The 18,829-nt window shown below is 41.9% G+C and overlaps 2 protein-coding genes across 5 annotated transcripts in view; one reads left to right on the top strand and one right to left on the bottom strand.

Annotated features, from left to right (window-relative positions):
* Positions 1 to 18,829, top strand: part of LINGO2 (leucine rich repeat and Ig domain containing 2) — a 666,496-nt gene that overhangs the window by 128,305 nt on the left and 519,362 nt on the right. The window lies entirely within an intron of this gene.
* The window catches only part of LOC143841218 (uncharacterized), a 53,302-nt gene continuing 39,225 nt past the window's right edge, over positions 4,753 to 18,829 (bottom strand). For 2 of the 3 annotated variants that reach the window (XR_013232628.1, XM_077345266.1), the window contains exons 2-4: positions 13,695 to 13,746; positions 13,099 to 13,181; positions 4,753 to 4,950 (exon numbers count right to left, since the gene is read on the bottom strand). Coding sequence is in view for 2 of the 3 variants with exons in the window: in XM_077345266.1 (XP_077201381.1) it covers positions 4,823 to 4,950; positions 13,099 to 13,181; positions 13,695 to 13,746 (263 nt within the window). In the remaining variant the exon portion in view is untranslated. Of the gene's footprint in view, positions 4,951 to 12,532; positions 12,815 to 13,098; positions 13,182 to 13,694; positions 13,747 to 18,829 lie in introns of those variants that run through there. The other variant, XM_077345265.1, reaches the window with a different exon arrangement.

Genomic DNA, 18,829 nt, shown 5'->3' with positions numbered 1-18,829 from the left:
TATTGCTTCATCCCCAAATTATATGCTATAAGCCCTTTTCCAAAGAAGGCACTATTGACATATCAAAAGTCATAAGGCACCTGACCTTGTATGTACGGCTATATCCAATTATGGAAATTGTAGTTCTGCTAGAGATCTACAATAGGGAAGATAAAACAATCTTCTTCAGAGAACATGGTGCTTTGGTAGTTATCGAACCATCAACAAGTCCTTATTAACTGTTTCTGTGGTTAACTGCTTTTTTGAAAAGTGCTCTTTAAAGGTCCTGCTGACCTCTTTAGTCCACTGTCATTTAACAGCTTCTCAAAGGCATTTACCCAATTTATGTTGACTGAAATACATTTGACTTCAAGATGGAGTGCTCCTGAACACTTTACGCTTCTCAGGGTGGGTAATGTGAATAACAAGTTCACATTAACAGTTCTGAGTGTAATGAGAGATCCAGTAAATAGTACTAAACCTACTTGATTTTCCCATCACTGAGTGAAAGAGGGCAAAGGAGAAGGAGAATATTAATTAAACATGATTTCATTGCACTGGCATTCCAGAGTTTTGCTCACTATGTGGAATCATGCACTAACAGATTAAGAGTGGCTAGTGTTTATCATGTTAGCAAGTCATGTCTGGGGATTGCAAAAAATAACTTCTGAATTTCAAGCAGTTTGAACCAAGGGGTCCAATTCTAAACATCTCTAACAAGATGTCACCAGCTGTTTGCCATTATTTTAAATGGAAGGTGGGGCCCCTTAAGCTGCTTCAAGCAGCAGTTACTAGTCAAATATCTCCAACAACAAGCCCAACAGAACTTCTTCAGAACCCAGTAATTCTGGTAGAGCCAATGTGCCAATCCAAAAAGAACCTATATCAATCCAGAGAAGCTCTGCAGCTGAAAGTTAAGGTGGGGGTACACTATTACACATCCTGCAGAAATAATGACAATGAGCAGACGCCCAAAAGATCCCAGGACAACTGTGGAAGAACAAACACAACATGACTAGTGTTGGACCGAAGCATATCTGCAGTAGAAACTGAAGGGTTTTTTGAAAGCCCAGCAGAACCAGTTGCCATTGACAGAAGTCCAGTAAAATGCAGTACCAGTGTGGCAATGCAAACACAACATCACAATGAAAACCCAGATAATTGCAGCAGTATAAACCGAAGGTGGGAAGGCCAGTGGCACTGTGACCGTGGGAAGGCATCGAAACTAATTGCAGTGTAAAAATGCCCAGGAGAATCCAGTGTCACTATAACAGTGCAAACTTAATACAAATAATGTCAAACTATAAAACTATAAAACAGTAGAAACTAAAGGGGGCAGGGCACTTTGCAAGTCCAGCCAAATCAATTGCAATGTGCATAATGCTCTTTAGAACCCAGTGCCCCTGCAGCAGTATAAGCTCAAACAAACCAAAGTGAAACAACAGCAGAACAAATCCAACGGGGGGGGGGGGCAAATTTTACAAACACTTCACTAGAAAACATAGAAGAAGATGGCAAAAAGTAACTCACAAATGCACTAAAAATGGATACAAACAGTTTGGGAAGCCCATAGAACCCCCTGACCCAGAAATAGTGGGAGAGAAAAGAAACTTAACAGTTCCTGGGATCATGCTAATACTGCCCCCTGATCTTCCCAGTAACTACCAAATGTTTCCTTGATTTTTGTTTCCAAAAAAACCTCCCAGCCTCTATATTCCAAATATACCTGAAAAATACCTTATTGCTTTGCCTGAATCTGAAGCAGACCCAAGCAGCGGAGAGGATCTCTGTTGCCTGAGAAAACAGAGGGAGGACCTACCAAACAGCTGAATATGGCACATTAGCTGCTTGGTATGCTGTCTTTTCCCTAAAACCCTTCCTTTAAACTGGTTGAATCATGGCCAAATTTTCTAATACCTTATTGGTATTTTTCAAGTATATTTTTGCCTCAGATGTATCTGGATGTACACTGCTAGTCATGATTATCTAATGTGCAAATCTGTTCTTCCCATTATTTGTTGAAACTGACAGTGAGTGAATATATATTTATCAAGTAGTGATATGAGATGAAACCATTTCTTAAACAAGGTGCTTATATCATTCAGAAAAGATATAATCTTTAGTAACGTGGTCATTGTGGTTTCTCAATTACATTCTAATACTTGAGGGGGGAATGGGGATCAAAAATATGCTCAATCACTTTATTGGCATGTTGTGACCAACTCTTGGCTCCACTCCACAAAAAGGAGATTACCATTATATGGAAAATCATAGGGAAGCTATGAAGAATTAGTCCAGAAGGCAAATTCTGCAAGGAATAGATTAAAAGAAAACAAAGGAAAAATTGGGAATATGGTTACAGTATTCCAGAATAGAAACAAAGTCAGAAAAATGGGAGATGATTGTTCTTTGTATCTCCTTAGAATAGGATAGGAAGTAGTGACTATGGAAATGTTAATGTGGTGTTACTTGGGAAAGTGATAGAGTATAAGAGCTGTGATGTTGTGATATCTGCATAGTTTGCTACCAGTGCGTAATTTCAGAACAACAGTAAGCTGCTTGGTTGTTTTATATCATTTTTATTAGGTTGGATTCTCTGTAGTTGAAGATCTTGTCTAGGACTTGTGGCTTATTCGGTGTGATGAACATTGTATATAGCTCGGCATTAAAAAAACATGAATGCTTTATTGGCTGGAGTCTTTCTGTGTCATTGTAATAGTGTCAAATTTTTCAAGGAGTAATGGAATTGAACTGAGAGATGAACTAACATGACTAACAAGACAGTTCTCTTCAGCAGCCTGTAGTAAATGGAGCAGGTTTAATATGTTTAATACAGTACCTAAGTAAAATATGTGTGGTGGCTACAAGGGATTCTTTCAAGTGTCATATTAGATATCGTAATAAGTAAAGTTAGTTCTTTCTTCATTGGGATATGTTGAAAAAAAAAGAAGGTCTCATTAAGGTTATAATGCTAGCATCAGCATAAGTTGATTATAAATCTGCATTAATTAAGATACCTGCAGATTAATTGAATTAAAATGCAGAAGAGATTTTCTCTCTCTCTCAGACTCCTGTTGAGTGCTTTAATCTTACATGCAGCTATGGAATGGATGTTGATTCAATTGTTAAGGAGGGGAAAGAATTGTTGTTAAGGAGGGGAAGAATGAAGCCCAAATATGAATGAATGAATGAATGAATGAATGAATGAATGAATGAATGAATGAACTGTTCGTTAGTGCAAATTGAGTTTGGTGATACTATTAAAGTCTGCCAGATAAGTGAAATTCTGAAGAAGATGAGTGGATGGGCCCCATGTATGGTGGAGCAAGGCAAGCTAAGTTGTCCTTTAGCTGCAAATCCAGACCTTGATTGGTTAATTCTATACATTGCATGTTTAGGTGTACTTCTGAAATTTGAATACAGTCACCTTTTTGTGCAAATAAGTTCATCATATAGAATAGCATTTTGAGGGAACTATCATTTGCTATAGCTCTTGTTTGTCGTCAATGTTGATTTGCCTCTGTGCATGTAAATTCTTGAAAGGTAAAACTAAATGAAACATCTTTATTCTTAATGTTAAATTTACTCTTTATCTTCAGGCATCTTGTTTGGCCTGTCTGTCTTTTTTTAAAGCACAATTACATCTGTGAGGAGGGGCTTGATTTAAATTGAGGACATGAAAAAGGAAGAAATGGTTTATCTTTTTTACCTTCGTGTGGTTTTCCAACTCAAAACTGGGCTTCCTCTGTTGGAAAAAAGATGGGCACTCCTTCTCCCCTTGAATGTTCATTAGCAAAGCGTGGAGTGTCATTAATATTAGCAAACCAGCATGAGTAGGGATTATACCCACTCATCCTTTCCTGAATCCTCCTGATCTGAATAACAATTTGCCTCCATAACAGGAATGTTTATTTTTAAAAACATGGCTCCATCATACTGAAGTTGGCAAAACTGTATAATTCTTCAACAATGTACAGAGTAAACCCTGATAGTACAGAAGTTTTCAAAAAGGGATCTTTGGGGCTTGCTGGGAATCTTCTCTTCCTGAAATGGCATCTTTAGTGGAAGTTCTTCCTACATGACAGTGGCCATTTTCAGTAGGGAAAAATCAGTTTTTTTGTGTTCTTTTGGTAACAAAATGTATCCAGTCATGTGCACTGTTTCTGTTGAGCATGTTAATGCAGCTTGTCATCCCCTTCTTTTCATAGGTACAGCTGTGAGAGGGAGGAATTCTGAAAATCCTTGGTTTAGGGTCTCTCCAGAGGGAAATGCCTTTGGAGGACATGTGCTAAGCTTGGCAAATAACATGACTGATGTTCAGTGAGTTTTATGATCAAGTGAAAAGAAGAAGTTATAGGAAATGCTTTGCAATCCTGTCTAGAAGATTCAGTTGTAGGAGGACCATCAGGAACCTCGGTGAACATATATCTACCATACCTTTTTGTATAATGAGGCAATAGGTTGTGTTCATATTATGGTTTTATTGCCAGTACTAAAAGTTTTGTTCTGCATCGCATGCCCTTTCATAAATGAATTTTCTACATCATTATTTTTGCCTGTTTTATGTTCATTTGTATATACAAAAGAAAGAAGTTCTTTCCTAATGGTAATACAGTTATGTCTAATGTGAAACTCAGTCTAGCCTGCAAGATGGTCCCCTACTTTCACTTGGCCAGTCTTGCAACCTGGATCCAAACTATGGTAACATCAAGACTAGACTATTTAATGTAATCTACATAGATCAATTCAGATGTGCCAGTTAGTTCAGGGTGACATCTTAAGTGAATGAGAAATAGGAAAAGCCAAGTATAAGTGATCTAACATGGGAAATTGACTAAATATACTATAATGCAGTTGAAAGGAAGTTGCATAAGTGCTGATAAATTGTCCCAGTGCCTTTAAATTCATTTACCAGAACTGTGGAATGTACAGACAGATTCTCCTCTTGGTAACTGCCACATTTGTACTGATCTGCAAAGGGAGAGGAAAGAGTCCTTTAAAAAAATGCTGACGTTTCAGCTGTATGGCCCATTATGCACGGCCGCTGAAACGGCGATTTCGGGTCACATGGAAAACGCGGAGGGGGAAGACGCGATGCATACCGGTTATGTACGGGGCGGGGCGCGACGGTGGCAAAACCCAGAGTAACCGATTATGCACGCGGCGATCCGGGCGCCGCTTCTGGTTGCGCCCCGGTCACCCGGAAGCTGCGCTTTCTTCCGCGTTTCACTGACGCGGCTTTTTCGGCGGCATGCACCGAAGCTGCGGCCGGTTGCTGCCGGCTCCATGCGTTATCGGTGTTTTTAGTGGCCCCATTCCACCCCGAATGTGCGCTAAAACCCCTGTGCATAATGGGTCTATATGAGAGGCTGTGACTATAACTTTGAGGTTTTTGGCCTAAATTTGAGACTTCGTTTTTCTGAATTGCTGTTTAAAAGCACATGCACACAGTTGGTAACTGCTGTGGAATGGAACATAAGCTGCCCTAGAGATGTGCAAAAATATCCCCTCCCCCCATTTGAGTCTATTGAACCTGAAAAAAAATTAGATATTTCCAAAAAATCCCAATACTGGTATGGTATTCGAATCGGGGAGGGGGGGGGGCTGAGAAAAAAAAAACTTTTTTTTTCTTTTTTGGTTCTATTGGAAACCTCCTCCACACAAAAAAAAAAGAGAAAAAAAGGGGATTTCCAAATACTCTTGGATCAAAATACCAGAAGCCAATTTTATACAATGCTCCCACCACCCCTGGTGATCAATATAGCTGTATCTTCCTGGATATACAGAATTCTGTTTTTATTCACGCTCACATTATTGGTAACCACCCAGATTTTCTGATTTGTAATAGGCTTAAATTATACCCCCAAATTATTTTTTTTTTGTTTTATAATCAGCTTTTTGGACTCAGTCATCTCATGTAGAGCTCCACCTATGATGTTGATGATTTTTAGACTTGAAATGGATTGGTAACATAGTAGCCATTGAATGGTCATCCCTTCATCGTTAATATCTTGCCAGGACTTGCATTTCCTATGAGGATTTACCACAGTGATCCATGCGACAGTCACCTCCAGAATAGATTTCTGTAACTCGCTCTACGCCAGCCTACCCTTGTCTCTGATCCGGAAACTCCAGCTAGTGCAAAACGCAGCTGCTCGGGTCCTCACTGGTACACCTTGGAGGGCCCATATCCAGCCTGTGCTGAGGCAGCTGCATTGGTTGCCAATTGCTGCCCGGATCAGGTTCAAGGTTCTGGTTTTGACCTTTAAGGCTATACGCGGGTTGGGACCCACATACCTGAGGGACCGCCTACCGCCCTATATTCCCCGCAGGGCTTTACGCTTAGCGGGGGAGAATCTCCTGATCGTTCCTGGCCCTAGAGAAGCGCGCCTGGCCTCGACCAGGGCCAGGGCCATTTCGGGCCTGGCCCCTACCTGGTGGAATGAGCTCCCAGGTGAGCTGCGGGCCCTGCAGGACTTACCAGCGTTCCGCAGGACAGAGCTCTTCCGCCAGGTTTTTGGTTGGGGCCGGGGTCAGTGAATGAGTGCCAGCATTCCTCCCCCCTGGACCTAGTAAGTTAGATCTGCTCCCCACCCTCCCTGCCGCTCTGATAGCAGGGGATAGGAATAATGAGAGCTTCTGCCATGTTGGGATTGTTATTTAAAGTCTTTTAATTGGTATTTTAATGGGGATAGGACTATTGTGACCCGCCACGAGCCTATGGGAGTGGCAGGAAATAAATCTAATAAATAAATAAAATAAATATTGCCATATGTTAAGAAACCACTTTTATTTCTTATATATTCTTTCTATGATAAGCTTCTACTGAGGACATAAGTGGAACATTTGGAGGACTCAGTATGTTCTGGCATGTGAACCATAATCTCAAAAGTCCATCTCTAATTACGTAACTTCTTTCTTATTATGATCATTTTGTTTGATTTCTTTATCTGTAAATAATTGTGTGAACCTTCATGTAAAGGTAAAGGATCAGACATGACCTGTGCAAACACCAGGTCACGTCTGACCCTTGGGGTGACGCCCTCTAGCGTTTTCTTGGCAGACTCAATACGGGGTGGCCTTGCCAGTGCCTTCCCCAGTCATGACCGTTTACCCCCCAGCAAGCTGGGTACTCATTTTACCGACCTCAGAAGGATGGAAGGCTGAGTCAACCTTGAGCCGGCTGCTGGGATCCAATTCCCAGCCTCATATTCAGAGCTTCAGACAGCACCCTCGGCTGCCTTACCACGGCAATGCTGGCTGCCTTACCACCCTGCGCCACAAGAGGCAGGTAAACCTTCATCTAGGACTACTAATTCAAGTTTTAAAATTATTTGTCTTGGATTTCTAATCCAATCCAGAAACCAGACCAAACCTTCTTCTTGATAAAATAATGTTATGCTTGGAACTGCTAACTCTCTTCTCTTTTTCTCATCTTGAAGTATTTTAAAACTTATTCTTGGTTTCTTTCCATTTATCTGACACTGTGTCAATATTCTTTCTTCTGTATATATATGGGTAGTATTTGAAATATTTATTTGTCTATTTATTTATTATTAGATTTGTATACCGCCGCTTGCCATAGCCTCGCGGCGGTTTACACATACAATTCTAAAACAATAAAACCCCAATAAAATCCCCATTAAAATAACAATCACATACTAATCAACTATGCAATGGCGACCATAATTTCTGATAATCCCTACTTGTTCAGGATGGGGCACTGGATCTAATCTAATGTAATGAGAGCCGGGGCCAAAGGTAATTTGGGAAGCAGTTGGAAAACCCCTCCCCCGGGACTCTGCCCCAGCCTCAACCGTACTCCTGGTGGAAGAGCTTCATCTTACAGGCTCTGCGGAAAGCTGGTAACTCCAGCAGGGCCCTTAGCTCTTCCGGGAGCTCATTCCAACAGGTTGGGGCCAGGACCGAAAAGACCCTGTCCTTGGTCGAGGCCAGGCGTATGTCCCGGGGGCCCAGGACAACCAGTAAATTCATACCCGCAGAGCAAAGGGCCCTGCGGGGGGCATAAGCAAGCAAGCAGTCCTGAAGGTAGGCAAGATTTATAAATAAATAATGTTTAACAATACATTCCTTTTGATAGCTGAAATGATAGCTGAAAAATATTTTCCAAGGTAAATAAGTCCACTTACATCAGTTTCTAGGACAACTGGAATTTTGTCCAGTCACATTTATCTCCAAATATTTAATAGGATCAAATAGCTGTGCATTCTGTACTCCTTATAATATCTTGTTGTGTTAAAAGTTCATTGTTTTATTTTTGTTAAATTTATATCCTGAAAGAGTCTACATTCTTCAGTGACTATTTTTATGGATCCAAAACTGTTAAAAACACATTATATGCATAACTTTTCATTTTGACATAACTATGTCATCCCCTTTTATTAGTTTAATTCTTGTATCTTGTCTAATATTTGCAGTAAAATTCTTTATCACTATCACTAGGATAAATAATAAAGATGACAGGAAAGCCCTGGCACATTACTTTTTTGATTGAAATTGCTTCTATTAATATTCCATTTATTAAAATGTGTGCCTCTTGCCACATCGGCAGTATTATCTTTCCTTTTTCCTTCTTTTATCTTGATCATAACTATTATATGTAATGGTATCATCACAACTTCTTTAAAAGGTGCTTTATCCTTTTAAATATTTTTAATTGCCTGGAAAATTTATTCAATTGTTGTTATTGATATTTCTATGTTCTGGTATAAACTTTGTAATCAGGATAGCTTTTAAATATTCTCCTATTCTGTTTTCTGAAACAAACTTGTTTTTATGGAGTGTGAATTAATCAGGTCCGCCATGAGTTCACCTTTCAGTTGGATCTCACCTATAGCGGGGGTGGGAGGAATCAATTCTCTCTATTCTGGCATCAATATGCTTACAGCAAGATAAGTTTGGAACTTTTAGAAATGTTCCTGCTCAGGCCACCGTTTCCCTGGAATTCCAGGAAGCATAATATCTCAACAGGTTTGATCAAACCAGTCAGCCTAGCAATAATTCATTTGACTGCTTCCACCTGAACCTCAGAATGAATTGAAATGCTGTTTTCAGTGGAAAGTATTTGATTGAATGGATGCCTCTCTTCCCCAAATCCTGGTGAGGATTATGCATTCTGAGGATCACATAGGTATCTCTAGCATACTAGGGGTGGATTGTCACTGCTGGCCTTGGAAGATACAAGACAAGGTTGAAGATAGTTCAGAATTATCTCCTGAGGCATGCTAGGCCTCACCTCATGTGAGTGTCAAGCTTCTAGTACACAGAGGCAGTAGCAGCATCAGCCACGTGGACATCTGTGTTCTGTGGAATTTCTGAAGATTGTCCTGAGTAAGACTATCAGATCGTTTCTGCACCAGAGGTTTCATTCCAGGCTGCAGGCTGGAGTTTGAGCTGAAGCAGGTTGCCCTGCTTCTTCCTGCTCCCGCATGGGGGAGCATTTTGTCTTGTAAATGTCTGCCCCAGATTTGTGCTCCTGCACAGGAGCTGGCACAGTTAAGTTACCAACGCAGAAAGGGTTTCAGTGATACTTCCACCCTAACAGAATCTGTTGTTTCAGCCCAGGTCTGTTTTGGAGCCCTATCTCTTGGTAGTGTTCTGGAATTGGGTTTCCTTGGACAGGGTAAATTGGTTTTTGCTTAAGAGAAGCTAATATCCACTGCTAATATCTTTCAAGTAAGCTTCTGTAACACTTGCTTTGCTAATTTAGCCTAATATAAATTCTTTCTGTTGACTTCAGTGTTTAATCAGACTGTATGAGAATGTCTAGCATTTAATCTGAACACCAAGTAAAAGATGTTATTTCATTTTAATCTCTCTCTATCAATGTGCCTTTTCCAAGATAAACCTTTCAGGTTTCTTAGGGTAACAGCATAAAACTGAAGAAAAATGAAAGTCTTTTCTTTCAGCCTGTGATATCGAATGGGAATTATGTTTAAATTGGTTATATAAAAGAAAAGCAGTGAAGGTATATTGTTAAATTGTTACTTTACTTTTCTAAGGAATTCATCTCAAACACTGCAGGCTGCAGCCATTTCCCTCTGGGGGGCGGAATTGAAAAGATCTTGACCTTTCTAGGGTGACTAACTGTGCAATAATACCCTTGAGTTACGCTAGCTGGACAAGGATAGGACTGCAACTAAATCTCTTCTGCTGATGTAACTTCAAAGTTAGCGAAGAGAATGGTCTGTGTTATTGTCATGTCTGAAAAGACTCTATAGTGACATTGTTTTGCCATCATAATTAAGTCAATATAGTTTAAAAGGGTAAAATAGTGGTAGAGGATTGGTCAGCTTAGATTGAACAATTCTCTATAGCAAGGTCTTGTATTTTAAAAAAATACTATAGTAAATAACATAACTGGCATGTCATCAAGTTATGTGGATTGATAGGCATCAAGTCCTTTGGCTATGACAGCTTTAAAAGTGATAACCAGCACTTCATATTGGGCTCAAAGCAAAGCACTGAGTAATATGCTCCAGAAAGAAGTCTAACTGCCAAACTGTGTACCAGTTGTAATTTCTGGATGAACTTCAAAGGTAGCCCTATATTGCATGCTATAATAATCCTATCTGGAGGTTACAGTAGCTAGGTTGTCCAAGTCAAATAAGGGACCAAAGGTAATTGAAAGAACATACTCTTAGCCAAAGCACTAACTTGTTTATCCATGAACAACATGGTGAAGGATCATTAATCAGCCACTATGTATAGTTGTGTCAGGAACCAAGCGGTTGAGACCCAGGAGATTTGGAGCAAAGACATCACTCTCGGGCTTCAAGATGAAGCTTTAAGTAAAAGTCTTTATTTGGAAAATCAGAACAAAGATCAGCACATCACGTAAGTTCTTAGACAGGAATCTTGACAGAGACACAGGGCAAGGGGGGCACAAAGCAGATATACCTTATCTAGGTGAGAGGGGGCATTGGGGCAGCTTTTGGCAGGAACAATCATTCACACCAAAAGACCACTACAGCTTTCTTTTGATCTATGGGGTGCCAGAGTAGCCGATTCGCCATCTGGTGTTTAGACTAAGTTCCAAGTGAGAACAGCCTTGAGATAAGAAAGTGTGAACTGGACAAGCCTTTGAAATGCAGGTGGAGATGGGAGATGGGAGGGGTGCTCTCAAGTGGGCTAGGGAAGGTGCCACAACTCAGCGGGAGATCTAGGAGTACAAGAAATAAGGCACATCTCAAAAAGGGGTGAGAACTATGGGTCAGGAACTAGGGGTTCATGACAAATTGTCCTGAACTACAGAACACAGATTGAGATATTTGTGGTCATGGAGTTCATGCACTAGAGTCATCAGGTCCCCTCTGGCCATTGACGGGGAATAGGGTTGCCACATCCAGGTTGGGAAGCTCCTAGAGATTTAGGGATGGAATCTGAGGAAATCAAGGACCTCAGAGGGTAATGATGCCATCGACTTCACCCTTTAGAGCAGGGGTAGTCAGCCTGTGGTCCTCCAGATGTCCATGGACTTCAATTCCCATGAGCCCCTGCCACCAAACGCTGGCATGGGCTCATGGGAATTGTAGTCCATGGACATCTGGAGGACCACAGGTTGACTACAACTGCTTTAGAGCATCCATTTCTTCCAGGGAAACTGATCTCTACAATCTGGATGAGGTATAATTCCATTGGATACCTAAGTCCCACATGAAGGCTAGCAACCCTATCATGCACACTCATGTCTTGTTTGGGAGAGGAGCAATTTTCAGGATTCTGTTCTGAGGCATGGTCTTTATGTCACACTGGGAATGTTAAAATGGTATTAAAATTCCTGGTGGGTGTTTATAGTTGGAATTCTGAGGAAAAAAGGCCTGTAAGGTGTTTTGAGAAGATAGCTGCTGTTAGTTTGCCATTTCTCTTTTTTATTCTTGTTGTTCTCTGTGGCTGGTAAGTGTCCTTACTTTAAATTGCTGTCTTTTACTGAAGTTCCACATCATTAACTAATGAGGTTCCTACTTTGTATCTATACTACCCCATAGTACAGTATCCCTATACTACACTTATTGCTATTTGAACTGTTTTCTCTTACTGAATCAAATATGGTCCCTGTGCGGTAACTGGCTGCTTGGTGTCCTTCCCTAAAATTATATCTGGTCCATCAAAGTCAATATTGTCTATTCGAAATGGAAGCAATTTTCCAGGTCTCTGGTGGAGGACACATTACAACATCTGATGCTTTTAAATGGCTGTGCCAGGGATTGGACCTTGGACCTTCTGCATTCCAAGCAGATGCTATACTACTGAGCCACAGCCTTTTCTCGAGTCTTATAACTGGTTTGTGCCTGGCTGTTGTAACTAGAGTAGTATCCATTCCTTTCTCATTTGGCCCTAGCAATTTTCTGGCTATTAATGGAGAGTTTGGGAAATTCTGGCTACAGACATAGGCATTTCTTTCCTTTGAACTACTGGACAATTATACTCGATTTGCCAAGAGGTATGTTGCACAGTATTCCAGGAAGTGTGCTGAGTGCGGGAATGGAGGTATGGAATGTGTTCTTTGTCATCACCATTGTATTTATGCTATTTCTGCTATTGCTATTGTACTGCCAATTGCCTTTCATACATAGATAATATTGGAGCATCATCACTCTTTAATATTGTGATTGGTTGTTTTGGAATTGCTTGAGGTTCCGTGGGGGCGGCCATCATTGCTGCTGCATGGCCCCCTTTCTCATGGTGTTGCTCCTTTGCTTTTGATGATGCGTCTGTGCTGCATAAATGTACCTAGGTTCAGTGTCATTTCTGGGAAGTCTAGCTATCTTACCATGTGGGTAAGAAATTATCCTGTAATATGATGAGAAGTAGCCTGAAAGAGATAGGCAAGGTGAAGAAACGTTAAAGTAAGATGCCTTGACCTGTATAGCCCAGGCTTGCTTGATCTCATCAGATCTTGAAAGCTAAGCAGGCTCAGCCCTGATAAGTGCTTGGAAGGCAGATCTCCAAGCTTCCTGCTTATAGCATCTAGGCTTACTATGCAGGGTTAAAAAGGTAAAGGTAAAGATATCCCCTGTGCAAGCATCGAGTCATGTCTGACCCTTGGGGTGACGCCCTTGTCCGGGTGGGGACTTCAGAGCGACTGGCCAAACTTACCTGGAAGACAAGGACGCCAAAAGGGTCCCTCAATGGCCATTGCATATAGAAATCCAAGCCCAAGCCCCCAAAGAAAGAGGATGCTGTGGAAAAAGACAACAAAGGCGTAATGAGTGGAACCCCGAGATAATCGATAGCAGGCAAGAACAGCCGAGCGTCGGAATAATCGAGGGTGTCTTACAAGACCCGCCTGGGCTGTCAGCAGAAAGCGGAGAGGCAAAGAGACATGGGGTTTTTGCATGTGACAGGCTGGGGGCGAGTGGGCACAAGGCGGAGACTTACCTAAAAGATAGAGGGGGTCAACTGACTGCGCTCCCTCCGCGGGGCAGAGCTAGGCCTCGCATACGACTGCCTCGATTGAGATACAGAGAGGAGATGCCAAGAAACGGACTGGAAGGTGGAAGGAAAGGGGAAACGCCCCAAACAGGAAATGAAGGAGGAATGGGCAGGGGTATTTAAAAGGTTGGAAGGGTGGAGCTTGGGGAATATAAAGACGGGTGGCAAGTGAATTGGGGGTGGAGTGAATGGTGGAGGTAGAGACACGGATGAGCGATGGGGTTAAGTTGCTGTGCACGGTGAATAAAGAAAAAACATACCTGAAATCGTATTCCAAAGTGGTGGTGTTGTCTGGTGCATCGAACAGGACACCTGAGAAGGAAGAAAAAAAGGAGAGTTACCCTGCAGAGCAGAAAGGGGGCTCTTCACAGTCCTCTAGTGTTTTCTTGGCAGATGCAATACAGGGTGGTTTGCCATTCCCTTCCCCAGTCATTACCGTTTTACCCCCCAGCAAACAGGGTACTCATTTTACCGACCTCGGAAGGATGGAAGGCTGAGTCGAACTTGAGCCGGCTGCTGGGATTGAACTCCCAGCCTCATGGTCAGAGCTTCAGACAGCATGTCGGCTGCCTTACTACCCTCAGCTGCCTTACCACAGCAATGCTAAATCACCTCTGGATGTCTCTTGCCTTGCTAAACCCCATGGGGTTGCCATAAGTTGGTTGTGACACTGGCAAAAAAGGCAGAGCAACATATGAGATGCAAAAACTTTAGCTTGTTTTTTTTTAACAGTATGAAACAATATATTTGTTTACAGAGGAACAAACTACCTGCAAGGTTATTCTACAACTCTGTCTCCAGTTCTTATCAGGATCAAAAGTATCTTCAGGAAGACATGAAAGCCACAGGCCTCTCCTGCCTGGCCATATGACTAGATATTCTGAAGTAGAACAAGATTTGACATGAACTTCCTCCTCAAATTCTTATTCGGGTGCTTCATTATACACCTGATGCTGAATAAACCCTGGAATACACTGAAATATTCCCTATTTAGATTCATATTTTATTTACTTGTTTTGGTGAAATGTAGCTGGTATTAAATAGTCCCATTACTGACTGTGCTTTGTTAGAATCCAGTTAATATGTTTTGCAGAAAGAGGCAACATATTGTTGCTTGGCCATATCCATAATTGTTCAGTAAAAATGATCAAAATGCTACAGCATTGCGATCTATTTACAATTGTAAATAACGCAACAATGCACTGCACGCTATCTTCCCATTAAAGATTTTCTTTTCTCCACTGAGGGTAGTAGGGAATGGTGGTTTAGATTTGGAATTCATTAGGTTGCCTGAAGCATAAGTTCCCAAATTATCTTCTACCTATAGTCTCTAACGGATATATTTGGCATGCAGTACTGTGCAACAACAGTAAATGGAATTATTGATTTACTTCTACTTGAGTACGCACACTTTCATGAAGGAAGGGGCTTAATGCATGACTTTGAAATGGCAGACAGGAATCTTCAGGAGACAGCTTAAAAATGGGTGGCAGGTAGGCAAAGATAAATACAGTGAAACTAATTGGCATGCTGGGAGTCTACTCAGTCCAATGACAAATCTGGATTGAATACCTCGGTTTCTAGACATGAGCATGGCTGTTTTTTTTAAATTGACTAGTCATTTTCCTGGTCAGGCTTACTTCTCTGACTTGCATCTCAGTATTAGTTTTGTGATTGCTACATTCCATGCCTGGCTTCATAGCCTGTTCCAGTTGTTAATTTTTCCTATTGCAAGGCTGGGAGAAGATACTCGTACACTCCACTCTACATTATATGGTCCATATCTGTGCCAGTTCAAACATTATGTTGACCATCAGGATGCCACTTAAAAGGACTCCCTGTGGCTGGTAAAAGTGTTCTCAGCAGCCAATGGTCTAGTGACAACTTCAGGTTACTGCAGGTCATGTTAGAGCCTGCTTAGAAAAGGAAATAAAAGCAGGTCACTTATTAGCCAGGACTTCTATTAGTGGCTTCATTTGCAAGGAGTGAGCAAGCAAGGTGATTCTCTTGTGCCCAAAGTACCAGACCCCAGAGAAACAGTATGAATGGCTCTTGGGCAATCTCCATTGGTACTGTAAGGAAGGATAATGTCGGATGATAAGCAGAGGAAAGAACATGGATTTTCTTACCAAGTGGGCACTTAAAAATGGTATTTACTGGTGGTCCATCTGGCCTTTGTTTGCAGGACTCTATAGAGTTGAAAAGGAGGCGGATTTAGGATAGACACCTCCATTGCACTGATCTAACTGCAATAAACTGTGCTATGATTACAGATTGTATTTACCTTTCAATGGTACCATAAGTTAATTAACTTCGTTGCCGCGGGAGGTGTGTGTGCACACCCACGTGTGTGCAAATGGGAAAGAGTACCTAGCTAACTGTAATATTTGAGAAATAATACTGTGCCTTGCCAGTGTAGCTTCGGTCCCTGGTGTGCAAGGAACAGTGAGTGAAATGGAAAAGAACATTCTGTCAAACTTCATTCTGTTTCCTTGCTTTCACATGTACTGCTGGCAATGAAACACAGGTTTTTTCCCCTTTCTTGCCATTTCCTTGCTCCCTTTAGATGCCTGTAGACTGATTTTGAATCTGATGGAATAAAAATCTTCAGTAATAACTCACAAAGGCCGACATGTTCCAATGAAAAGACAGCTATCCTAACATCTCAACATAACTTTGTAGTTTCAGATGCTAGTAAGGAAATGAAGACATCGGTCAGTTTTATGGTGTGTGTATGCAAACCATCCTTGTCGCAAACCTCTTACTTATTCTAAATAGCATCATGTTTATCACAGTAATACATGACCTCTTCCCATGTCTGTCAGTTGCCATTTTCAAACTTCCTTTGATTCCATTTTAGTAAATGATTACTAATGGATTTCCCCCGTGATATTTCAGACATACCCATTTTAGTAACTGGCTACTTGCAGAATTTATTTACCTGTACATACAAACCCACTCGTGTCAGTTTAGCAAAGCATGAGTAAACTGCTTTTGAGGGAAACTGCTTTCTTCCATTTCTTATATTTTCATTGTTCTTCTGAATCACTGTGGTGTACTGTTTGAAATGTCCATAGCCTTACCCCCTTGTCCAATCTTCTGTGGACATTTTTTGAACATTCTAAGTTGAGTACTATAGTACTAAACTAATATAGCGTTATAATGTACCGCTAAGATGCCTTGACTCCAATGGAGTCAAGACATCTCAATGGTGCCGCTATAGTACTCAAGTGCTATACTGATTCAGCACTATAGTGTTCAGAGTGTTAACTTAGAATGTTTTTCTAAAGCCCTCTGAAAAAGGTTGTGCAGTGAAAAAGCAGTACTATTTTGAAATGACCATAACACTGAAGAGACAGCTAATTAATGGAAGGAAATTCACTGTATGAAACAATGTCTACAATATTCAAGTAGAGTAGGAAATAAAATAATTTTTCTCTGTGGATATCTGCATAGTGCTATGAAAGAATTTTTGATCTTTTGTTTTAAAATGTACATTTCCCTTAACACCTCAGAATACAATTAGTAAATATATCCATTCAGATAGTAAGAACTGTGAGCAGGAATACTCTTGTGGAAAAGATTTTTCCTGTCTCCCTTTCCTGCTGTATTCTCCTGTGCCATTTGAAAAACTGCTGTTAAATGCAGTAAATCTGAAACAGTGTTTCTTCTACAACCTATAAACATAAATACCAGTCAATAAACTATAATATTGTAATACTAGGGGCAAAGCCCGTTGTCTCCAAGAATACAACGGGCGCTAGACCTTGGCAGTGGGAAGAGGAGAGGAGTTGTCCAGTCTGTAAGGGCATGGGGTTGTCATGTGTGTTGTGTGGGAGGTTGTGGTGGCATGGTAGCAAATGAGGGCATGGGTGTGGAGAGATGGGTGTCAAGAACCTGTGGTGTGGAATGTTTGTTGATTGTGGGAGAGGACTGACCTTTGGGAATTGTGGCATAGTGGTTACAGATGAGCTTTCCAGAGCCATGTCCTCAGATATGTGAAGGGAAAATCAGACTGGAGACTCTTCTTAGGGGAAGATTACATGGCAACCAATTCCCCCCAGTTCTGTGTCATTTCCCTTCTTGTGTGAATTAGGCCACATTCACCAAAATGCCCCTCTGCCCTAATACACATAGGGTAGTCACAGTACACAGGTGTCCACCCTGTTCCTTCTGTCTCCCATATTTTCACTGTTGGTAAAATGTTATGTGCCCACATGCTTCTTTCATGGTTGCTCCTTAGAATAACGGATTTTTGTACCCTATTGCTGACTACCCAAAGGAGTCTCAAAGCGGTTTACAAACACCTTTTCCATTTGTCTCTCCACAATAGTCAACCTGTGATGTGAGAGATCTGAGAGAACTGGGAATGGGCCACAGTGACCCAGCAGGCCTCAGGTGTCTCAAAGCATTTTCCAATCGTCTTCCCTTCCTCTCCCTCTCACTATTTACAGTTTCAGGCTGTAAGTATTTATTTAGATCTTCCTGCACTTTCCAGACTCACAGGACTGATGCTGGTCTGCCTGTCTGCGCCCCAGAATACAAACAGTTGCTGGTAAGGGCTGGCCATAGCCCATAGCCCAGGAGGGACACTCCTGCACCACTCCCTACCAACTGCAGGCAAAAATGGCTCCTCTGAAGGCTGGACTCTGAGGCATTGTACGATTTTGAAGTCCCACCTCCAAACCTCCAGGAATATTTCCAACCTTGGGGTAGCTAACCACCAGGTGGAGCCTGGAGAGCTCCTGGAATTACAGCTCACCTGCAGAATACAAAGATCAGCTCCCCAGGCAGAAAGGGCTACTTTTGACAGGGTTGTGGTACAGAAGAAACATTTAAGGCTTCCCACACAGGTTGTTGTTGAAATTGAAAGACTTGAGGCCTACTGCACAGGGTTGTTGTGCAGATGAAACAGGAGACAAAAGAGCCAGCTTCCTCTGCAGAATAACACTGCGCAGTGGCCTCAAATCTGCAGAGAGTTGCAAAGAAGAAAGACACATGGCTTGGCTGTGTCTAACTCCCGGCCAGAGCAGTATTTTAAGTGAGAAGGGGCTTTTCTGTAGCCTCCCTGTCCAGCAACTGTTTGGCAGAAGGGGAAAGTCCCCCCCCTCAAAAGGAAGGCCCCTAAGGCTCCCCTGCGTTGCTCTTGGAAAGGCCTCCTTCCCTCAGTCAGGGGCTGCCAGAGGCTCCTTCGCAGCAGGCCTGAAGGGGGGGGGGGAAGCACTGTGCAGCCTCCTGCAAGCTCTGTCAATAGTCTGAGGCAAAGCTACAGTTAGACATGACAATTAGGACAGCCTTGGGGCAAAAAGGGCTGGCACAGCCTGTCCAAGCCTCTGTTCTCATCCCCCTTGGCAGCCCTACTGACCTCCTCTCCCTGCGGTGGTCAGGAGCAGAC

This window comes from Paroedura picta, chromosome 7 (assembly GCF_049243985.1).
Source record: "Paroedura picta isolate Pp20150507F chromosome 7, Ppicta_v3.0, whole genome shotgun sequence".
In the NCBI taxonomy this organism is placed as follows: domain Eukaryota; kingdom Metazoa; phylum Chordata; class Lepidosauria; order Squamata; family Gekkonidae; genus Paroedura; species Paroedura picta.
The sequence above is the reverse complement of the archived record's forward strand: the minus strand, read 5'-3'. Positions and strand labels throughout refer to the sequence as shown.